The sequence below is a fragment of the Nicotiana tabacum genome, chromosome 15, assembly GCF_000715075.1.
Source record: "Nicotiana tabacum cultivar K326 chromosome 15, ASM71507v2, whole genome shotgun sequence".
Classification (NCBI taxonomy): Eukaryota; Viridiplantae; Streptophyta; class Magnoliopsida; order Solanales; family Solanaceae; genus Nicotiana; species Nicotiana tabacum.
In genome coordinates this window covers 125,521,453-125,532,287 of record NC_134094.1, presented here as the reverse complement: position 1 = coordinate 125,532,287, position 10,835 = coordinate 125,521,453, and the positions used below count along the sequence as shown (strand labels likewise).

Genomic DNA, 10,835 nt, shown 5'->3' with positions numbered 1-10,835 from the left:
ATTTCCTGAAACACAAGCGTATCGGAAAAATATCCAATGTGAGATTATTCACCCCATTCGTTCGCATTCTCATATTGTGGTGAGTTTGAAAATTGATAGTATACATGATCGACAAATTTTGTTTTATAGTTCTCGAACATTAGAGGTAGCGAGCATTGTTTTTGAGTATTTGAAAAGTGGTTCTTTGAACTATTTTTATAAAGCCAAAAAAAAAAAAAAAAAATTCCTAACGATACGAATAATATACACAATGGGATGCATTGTCTAATACATATATAAACGAACCTGACTAGTAATAACAAATGATTATATTTGGTATTCATCATAGAAACGACGACACATTATTATTGAATGAGATTGTTGCCTAGAACAATGGTATGCATCAACAACAATATACCCAGTGTGATCTCACAAGTGGGGCAGAGTGGTCGGCATCACATAATGAAAAAAACAATAGATAAAACATGAAGGTTCCTAGTACACTTGCTTCATACAAATCCAACCTCTGTTTAGCTGGAAAGGCAGACTGCTTGTTGCCCCAGTTACTGCACAAGTCAAGAGACATCTATATCAACTTCAGTCCATACGTTTGTATCTGCAGACATCAATAACTTTTATGGTAAGAACATAAACATGACAAGCGAATGTTACTTTGCAAGGAGAGAGTTTGCAGAGCGCGCATAGAATATCTAAGGGACAATGGCAATTAGCAGATTTTTAATTACCAACCTCTGATGGTATCTTTACAAAATTTTCAAGCAAAGAAGAATTATTGCTTTAAGATCACATCGTCTGCTTAAAACTATGTCCTGGAGATTTTGGATTGGCCATATAATGTAGTTAAGTGGTATACCTGATATTTATCCAGTTATGCTTCAATGTTATCGCTGAGCAAAAAAGAAAATCTTACATACTTCACCCTGAAACATAATAGAACTCTCATTTGTGGTAGGCATATTATTCAGTTACCTGCTCAAGTGATTCAGAAGCCGGAAAAAGTGTCGCCATTTTGTTTCATTTCATGGAATGTCTTTGATGCTCCACTCGATGAAGTTGTGACGATAACTGAAGCAAATCAATAGTGGGACCATCTTGACAAGAAAGTAGATTCTTGGTGTTCACATAATCTGATCCATGAATACTCCCGTTGATGCCACAGTTGTTTCTTAGTATCTGTTCCAAGCGACCCTCTGCAGAAATTGCTCCGGATATATTGAATATACCGGACGCATTACTTGTTGAATCCTTCAGGCTCATCCCTGGGAACTTTTCAGATGTCTGTGTCACATTGTAATGGGCATTATCGCTAGGTGCAATAAGGTGGTGAGAATTAGGAACTACAGATGAGTAATTTGACGAGCCTTGTGATTGAGATGACAGAAGAGAGAGAGCACAGCCAGAACTTGATATCCCTTGAAAAGTTGAGGCCAAATCCATAACATTCAAGACTTCGCTCCCAATTGAGGTGCTGTGGAACAGAGAACGGGAAACAAAATCTGATCCTTCAATATCATTTAGATATGAGTTGCTACTCACATTATTTTTGCTTCTTGTTATAGCTGTTATTCCTTCATCATGGAGAGCTGGACAGTGTTTGTCGGTATGATATGAAGTACTGAAAAGGGGTCTAGGTTGTGAATGTCCGTTTGTAAAAGGCATGGTTAGTTGAGGGCTGTAATCAGAGCTATGTTCAACCTTTACATTCTTATACCAGTCGTGCAAATCGTGTTTTGGTTGATGAAGAAGGCCACTGCCGAGTATATCTTGGCAAATGAAGGATGATGTTGCAAAAGGAGTTCCTTGAAACCTTGTACCTGCAGAGAACCTAAAGAGTGTTACCAAAACAGCACAGGTTTCCCTTTGAAGCAAATTAACTCAAGAGATATCGAAGTGTTTCCAACAGTAAGAGGTGAAAATGAGTAAAATACATCCTGGTTTTTATCAAATTCAGCTATGCACTAGTAGTTCTCCTCTTTCTCCTTTACGTCCAAATCTCAGTGACAATATCCTTTAGGCATAAAAGAAAATAGATGCAGAGGAATCTGTGGAAGTACCTAAGCTCTATAGATAATTATACATGCTCCTCCTCCTTTTTTACCATTATTAAACAGCAAGACAATACCTGTTATGTGTATAATTAATGATTTCAGGAACATGTCTTGTCGTTGTCGACATAGTTCAGCAATTTTAAACCTATACGAAATTGTTAGGATCAAAATAACATGGCGTCATGTAGAATCTAACAAAGCAAACCTTAGCGATAATAAATCAAACAAAGAGGATTATACTAAAAGAGGATATTATAGTGGGGTTTGGTCAATTAATCTACATTCATAAAAAGAATCTACTAACATAAAAGAGAGTACTGGAATATCGAGAGAGAAATTCCCCCCTAACCAAGACTCTCAAAACACTAAAGGAGTACATTGTGGATACTCTTGTGTTGTGTGAAGGAGGGATCCTCATTTATAGAGGTTCACAACCTTTTTCCTGATCTGTCAAATATGGAAGAGATCGATATTACCTTTCAGGAAAAGTAAAATCAATTATGATAAATATTCTGCCACTTCTTCAAGTAAAAGGAAAGTCCAATCATGGTTAAAAAAAAATCAGGACAAATCCTAACAGAAACATGTGGTGTTTCCAGGAAGCAATCACTGGTAAATGAAGCCATTGTATCAGGATACTATAAATTAATAAGGAATGCATTATCTGAGCCAATGAATGAAATACAGTAAACCAGTAGAATCCTAATAGTCATGCATCTTAAAGTTTAGCATATCAGGGAGAGGGACTATGATAAATAGATTGAAGAACTACTTTTACCAGCATATGATTGAAAGAGTCTTCCTGCTCTGCCAGAATGCAGACCTGTTTGAGGCTTCCTCCGCCGCTCGTTATGACCAGCAAGACGTTTGCGGCAGCTGCGTTTTCCATCATCAAATTCAGCTAACAAATGAAACCTACAAGTTCAGAACCAACAATGATATCCGTTAACTCTGAGAGAACATATATGTGCTTCTTTTCTTTTTCTTTTGATAAAGGGAACACCTCAGTTGACTAGCAACAGCATAAATAAAAACAAGGGTAGCATTTGAATTTTATACGGCATTGGAAATAAAGAAGCTAAGATCAATCAACTTGTTCACAGAGGTTCAGAAATCTGTACCAGAAGAAATGGTACAATATTTATCAAATTCAAGACACAAGTACCTTCTACTTTTGGGGAAAATGTACGGATTGCACTAAGATTGGCTTATAGAAAATATTTTCCTTTCTCATAATTCTAAGCAGCCCAGTGCGCACTGAGCTCCCACTATGCACGGGGTCCGGGAAGGGTCAGACCACAAGGGTCTATTGTACACAGCCTTATCCTGCATTTCTGCTAGAGACTGTTTCCACGGCTCAAACCCGTGACCCCCGGTCACATAACAACAACTTTACTAGTTACGCCAAAACTCCATTTCAGTTCTAAATAGTAATAAACAGAATTTAAGGACAGAGTGATGAGAACTGGGAATTGAAACCTGCTACATTGCTGACAAAACCTCTGCTCAATGCCTTTTACAATAACCTTAGCAGTTTTTGAGTGAACTTCACATACTTTATGCCTCTTGTGGTAATCTTTACAGGAACTTAGATCCTTCCCACAACCTTGAACTTGGCAAAATGGGGTATGAGAACTCAAACCTCCAGCTCTATTTCTCTTAGCTGGAACAGTTGAAGACAAATTTGGTATAATATTAGGAGACTTGAAACTCCCAAGCTTCAAATCAATTAGTGATGAATCTTTACAATTTGATTCCACAACTGAACTTGACTCATCTTCACCAGAAAATGAATTGTGAGGAACTCTAATAGAAACAAAAGATCTTTGACCACCAACCTTACTACTCATTGCATCTTTAATTTGGTTGTTGGGCAAAGATTTTCTCATCAAATCTTGATACCCCATTTCAGCAAAATCTTGTTTTTCACCTCCTTCTTGATTACTTAAGCATCCCATACTGTTTCCCCAGCTGCATGGTGTGTTCAATTCCCAACCACTTGTTCTATTTTGCCCGAGGGAAATTCCATCATCTATAGAAACACATTCTTTGGGTTCCGGACCTTCACGAGACCCCGCGCATAACGGGAGCTTAATGCACCTAATTGTTTCCTCAGACACAAAACCCTTACCCCCGGACACATAGCTCCAAGATTCCATTTTTTTTTCAAGAATTGAATAATTTCACATAAACTGAGGAACCCAATTTGCTCCTTCACTCTTCAACACAAGAACCATGTTGAATATTCAGCTCCATAACCTCAAATATTCTCCACAAACCCATAGACCAAGCAAATAAATTTTTATTTAAAAGCTCAGAAAATGCAAAACAAGATTTTGAATAATCTTGAAAGATAAAACCCCAGAAAAAGATAAGTCATAAAACACTATTCCGACAGCTCAAAAACAGCAGAAATGTATGCAACTAGAGACTAAAATTATTTCAATCAAAGGGGCCACTAAGAAAGCAAGTAGTAGTAGACAAGTTAAATACGTGCCTCCTTAGTGGAAGCAAAGTAGGTAACGGAAGGTAAAGATAGCTATAGTTGGCGAATGAAACTGTGGTCCAGTTACTATAAATATATAATAGAGAGTCAATCCGTTATAAATTTAGATAAGATAGTTTAACTCGACACAAAATTAAAAAATTAAAAAAAAAATTGTAATTTGTGGTCGTAAAAGCTAAATGGATAAAAATTTTGTGGGGCTATGACATTTGTATGGTTATAAAAGTTTCTAATCAAGGGTAAAACGAGTAAAATGACTAGTTTAAAGTTAAAGTATTTTCAAATTTAAAAATATGTCATTTATTTTGAAACGGATTAAAACTGATTAAAAAGAGAACTAACTCAATCTCATTTGTAACGGAAAGACTAATAGTTAATGTGAAAAAGAGAGGTATACTTGTTTGGGGGATAGTTGCAGTACTAGATATTATGTGATGAGTGGTAGTTAAATTTGTGGATGTATAGTTGATTGGTGAAGTGAAGAGACCACTCAATGAAACAGAGATGTGGCATTGGATTTTTGTTCCCACCTCCACGGAAGGGTTCACACTTCAGTCTTCACTGCTTCTCTTATCCATAAACAGTAGGCTGGGGTAGGAAGGGAAAGAATTTTTTTTGGGGGGGGGGGGGAACGGAGGAGTCAATATTTTAAATTTTATTAGTTTTTATTTCGAGATTATATTATAATTTATTTTGAACCCCGCACATAACAAAAGTTTAGTGTTCCGCGCGGTCATGCTCTTTATTATAATTTATTTGATTTATTGAGTTTGAAGTTAATTATTTGTATATTTTTATTGAAATTTTCAACTTATATATATAAATACTGAAACAAAATTACTAAGTTTTGATGAACACGTTTTCTCTCTAGATCCGCTCTTATGAGTGTTACTTTTTGCTTCTTTTATCTTAGAAGGATGTTCAGATCCCAATTTATAAGAAGATATTGATTGAAAGAAAAAATTTTAAAATTTATGATTTAAAATAAATCATAGAAATTTGTGTGGGTAAGAAAGAAAATTATAGTTTAATTATTACTAAATAAAAAAAGACATCATTTTTAGGAACTGACTGAAAAGAAAAAAATGTACATAAATTAAAACGAAAGAAGTATATTATATGTAGAATTATATTACTTTTTGGTACTTTGCTTAGCAAGTAGGGAAACTGCAATTTCCACACCTTTTTGTTTCCTATTTTAAGTTAGAGGGGTGTGAAATTATTGAAGAAATGATAACGGAAAAAGAAAAAGACAAAGGAAAAGAAAGATAGAATAAAGCAGACACAATCAACGGAAAGAAAGATTAATTCCTCTTGGCACACGTTTTCAGCGTTCAATGTTTAGAAACATGATTTCCACTGTTATTTACACTAGAATACTGCTTTACATAAATAGCCATTCTATGAGAAAATCGCAAATGTAACCACATTGGATGTAATTTACAAAAATGGCCACTTTTGCCCACTAACCACTTTTGCAAATTTTAAATTTTGAGTTCGCTACTGCTGAATTTTCTCCCACTAACCACATGAAGTTTCTACTGACCACATAAAGTATTCAATTTTCTGAAACTTGAACGTGAAAACAATTAACGAGCAAACTATAAGTATTACGTACTATTATCGTTCCAACAAAGGTCCATTTCTACTTCTCTTTCTTCCCATATACGTTCATATAATTGAATAAGTGGAAACTCAAAGAATACACTTTTGATGTACTTCATAATTAAATTCAGTTGGAGCCAGAATTTAAAAATTATAAATTAATATTGTACACATATTTAATAAAAAAATTTAGACAAATACATAATTTAGACAAAAGTTATTGGGTTCATATCGATATTAGTTATATCAAACATTTGGTTTCTGATATTAAATTCTGCATTTCAGTTTCAAAAACTATTAGCTCGATGGAGATTATATTAGGTATGCCGTATTTTATATAGGTGACCAAATTATTAGAAAGATTACATTTTTTACACTTCAAACCAAATTAACAAGGTACCCAACTCATACTCGAGAATTTCATGTTCTCCATCCTATAATTGCATTGTTTTGTCAATTGATCTATTTTCGTTTTAATACTGTGATATCCACATTATTGGGTTTATGATATATAATTACTGGCTATATGGTGCCAATAATAATAAATAAGGCTTTTTCTGTTAATTATATCGGTACATTGTCACATCGTGCCAAAATCCCTTAAATTCTCCCAATTTTATATATCTCCTTCCTTCGGATCTTTAAAAGTATACACAAACACACACGGGTACTCATAAAGCAGTCTTAAAATATAGTTCAGCAAATGCAAAATAAATGTCTCTTTTTGGGAGGTTATTTTTTAACTTAGTTACACATAGTAAAAGAAAATTAAATTATTAGTGACAGAAAGTATTTTTTTTTTTAAAAGCGTTTACGCAAACAATACTCTCCGTTCCATTTTATGTGACCACCAATGCGAGACTTTAATTCCATGTTTGCTCTTATTGGGCAATAAGTAACTACATGATCTTAATTAATACAAGATTAAACACTATGGACCAGGTGGTTGTTGATTGATGAGTGGTTAGGGTGTAATAATATTGCAATGTTCTCAAGGTAGGAAAGGCATATTTTGCAATAGATATTCTCACTACCTCTATATGAATTATTGATACTGGCCTATCATTTTGAGGGAATTAATGATGATAATGCTAATGAAAACTAAACGTGTTTTGAGTTTTCACCGTCAAATACTATATCGTAGTGTAATCAAAATGAGACTAGTATCATTCATTCCTTGGAATAGTCCAACTACATACGGAGACGGCGTTAGGATTTAAAATTTATGTGTTTCGATATTGTCATCGAAACCATAGCTGGTTTAGTTTACTGAATTCGCAATTAAATATTTATATATATTTAACAAATTTTTAATACAATTTCATGATTTAAGCAAAAGCTACTGGGTTCGTCCGCACCTTTTTTACTTCCCTAACTCCGCTTCTGATTGCAACAAACATGGGGCAGAGAGAGCCCCTTCTTCTCCATTTTTTCTTTCTCAATATCTGAGGTAAATATTCCTTTCATTTTTAACCAGAAGTCTCAAGTTTGAATTTTGAAAATAGAAACCTTTGGTAAGAAAAATTTTACCTCCCAAAATGAGATTTTTATGCGTGAACACACCGAATGAAAAATCAAAAATTTATATCTCAAGCCTTGATTATCTAGTAAAAATAAAGTTATGGTACTGAAACTATTGAGAGATTTGGTGTTAACAACAGGACAGTATTTCTAGATAAATTTCTATAATTATTTTGGAACATATATATTTCTTCTTCTTGTTCGATATAATGTTTCTTTCCAACTTATCCTAACAAAGAGACATAAATTAAAGTCATTTCTTAAAATAATATTTACCTCTGGAACAATAGATAGACAGCTTTTGGGATCAAAATCATGCATTATGAATTGGTGACTGTTTCTTTTCAAAAGCTTTCTGCCAACTTTATGTGGCTTTTAAGGTAGCATTAACTAATTAAGGACATGTCCAATTTTTTGAAAGGCCACTGGAATTGAATGGAAGAATTAAGTAAGACAATCCAAGATTCCTCTTGCTAATTCAGTAATGTTTGAGATCTTCTAGGGCCGCCGGGGGGGGCTTCCCCACTCCACAGATCCCAGTTCCCAAATAATTGCTAGCTGCTTAATTTGATGGTTAGATACTGATCAAAGATTTGAAGCTACGCGTTCAAGTTTTAAAATTATTGGATTATAAAGTAAATAAAAAAAGGCAGCTCAGTGCACTAAGCTCTTGATATGCCCCTGTGAAAGGACCGAACCATAAAGGTCTATTGTAAGCGGCCTTAATTACACTACATTTTTGCAAGAGACTGTTTCCACGGCTTAAAATCGTGACCTTTTGGTCACATGACAACAACTTAACTAATTACGTCAAAACTTCCCTTATGGATTATAAATTAATAATTTATACATATTAAATAAATTTCTTAAGATATATACATTATTTGGACCAGAGTTACTAAATTCAACCGAAGGTGTAGCTTCTTTTCTCTCTCCTTCATGATCGGACCTCTCTGCTACGTTGTTTAATAAATGATTTGTTTTAACTTGTTGTAGAAGATAGTTTGTCTTATTTTCTAGATTACGAGTCGTGTATTCTTTTAAATACGTAGTTACTTATAATTATCTTTTATGTGATTTAAGTATAAAAGTTTTTACACTATTAGATATAGAGTAAAAAGTTAAAGTCATAAATAAATGATATTTACTCATGATAAGAATTAAGATTCCTTTCTACCTCCATCCTAAGCAATACTTTCAAACTTTTGTTGAAATAATAGGGTCAAATATTTCATGCTTTTATGACATGCTTCCTTAGAATAAAGTTCGTAGTTCATTTGTAGCCAGCTAATAAATTTAAAGAGGCTTTGAAATTGAAGTCCCTGCAACCACCACCCCCCTCACCCCCCCCCCCCGAAAAAAAAAAGGAAAAAATCCTTTCCAGCTTACCCTCTCTCCTCTATTATATGTCAATACTTGAATGTATAGTAGCTTTTTCTGCCTTTGGTAGGGTATACATCTTTCCACGCTGCTGATAAATATTTATTGTTGAAACCCAGTAATTAAGGTTGAGTATTGTCACTTTGATTATTCATTTTGGATATGACTATATACTGACTAGCAAGAATATGATATTCAATCTCACATGTGGTGCCTACCATATTTCCCTTACAAATATCCTTTCAAATCTTGATAGGGAGTGATTCCCTTTAATTTATACGGCACGTGTTCGACTTAATCGAGTACCAATGCATGTACTGAACACAAATAAAAAGAGTACTTTTGTCCTTTTAAAATTAGGAGTATCCAATTTTTTCTCCCAAAGTATGTATAGTTACTAGGACTATATTTCATGTGTCTTGCATACTTTTCTCATGGTTTTTACCTTACATTCATGTATTCGAACGTCCAAGTTAAATTTTAGACTAAGCATCTATATATATATATATATATATATATATATATATATATATATATATATATATATATATATTACAAAAATGTGAAAAGCACTTTAATGAAAGAGAAAGGAACCTACTCTTGAAGAAAATAGGTTCAAGGTATATTTCAAGTTATTGACTTTACAATTCAAAACCCCCCATAATAAAGTTTACTGGCTTATTATGGGATCTTAACATAAAATAGCCGGTCAAGTTTACTATTTATATTTTTTAGTCGGTGTACATAAATTACATATTTATCATACTTATACACGTATAATATATAAATTATATAATTTATTTTAGTTTAAGCGGTTGAATTAGCAATTATTTAAGTTAATTCTTTGCCTATTTTTAATACCACAAAAAGATTACGAATAAAGAAAAAAGATTGCTGATGTTGATGAATCGAGGGTATGTCAATTCTCTCTTTGGCGGCCATGAATAAGAGGCAGAATTAGGATTTGAACCTTATGAATTCGAAATTATAATTCTTTTAAGTTACTGGTTCTAAATTAATATTTTGTACATATTCATTGAATTTCTTAATACAAATATACGGTTCGAACAAAAACGACTGAGTTCGGCCGAACCCGCAAACAACATTGTGGCTCCGCCCTTGCCTTGAATTTAATGTCCTAATCAATATAACTATAACTATCTGGCAGATAGTAGCTGAAATAGCAGGACCATTTTGATTTATTTATATGTTTGCGCTTAATCATCAAACGTTTGGGCATGTCGGCATGCATATAGCTATTTACAAATGTTCATAATCATGTACTTTCTCAAATCTAGTTCAATGATTCTCATCAAACTACAATCCAAGCACTTCATCTACTAGTATTAAATATCACTCTTCTATTCACTTTAAGTGATTTTTTGGCTGTTTTTAAACATATTAAATTTTTTAACATTAATTAATAATGTAATTGACCGTATTAATCTTAATTTGTTCATTAAAAACACAACAAATACTCCTAGGTACTTTACTCTAAGGGAGAACTTTGAAAAAATGAAGTTAGTTCTTTCTTGATATTTGAAAAAATTAAATATTATAGACCACAATATAAAAAGCCAAAAAATCACTTAAAGTGGACATGAGAGAGTAGTCATTTAACGAACTAAATTTATTTTAAAATATTTTTTATTATTACAGTCCTAAGGTTTTAACATATTTCATTAGTTATTCCCTCCATCCAACTTTACATGTCCTAAGGTTTTCATATATTCATGAAAAAAATAATTTAATAATATTAATCACAGATTTATTTG

General features: G+C 33.2%; 1 protein-coding gene across 4 annotated transcripts; it reads right to left on the bottom strand.

Moving 5' to 3' along the window:
• Nucleotides 1–290: 290 nt before the first annotated feature.
• LOC107774760 (squamosa promoter-binding-like protein 6) lies at nt 291–4,617 on the bottom strand. 4 transcript variants are annotated; one of them, XM_016594406.2, is made up of 4 exons: nt 3,528–4,617; nt 2,827–2,963; nt 970–1,814; nt 291–545 (listed from the first exon to the last, which is right to left on the bottom strand). In XM_016594406.2, the coding sequence occupies exons 1-3, from the start codon at nt 4,205–4,207 to the stop codon at nt 1,015–1,017; spliced, it is 1,617 nt and encodes a 538-aa protein (XP_016449892.1). In that variant the 5' UTR covers nt 4,208–4,617; the 3' UTR covers nt 291–545; nt 970–1,014. The 4 variants fall into 4 exon arrangements, with proteins under 4 accessions (XP_016449892.1, XP_016449891.1, XP_075086547.1 ...); XM_016594405.2 differs by having other exon boundaries at nt 291–595; nt 3,528–4,615; XM_075230446.1 differs by lacking the exon at nt 291–545 and adding an exon at nt 612–887.
• Nucleotides 4,618–10,835: the final 6,218 nt, after the last annotated feature.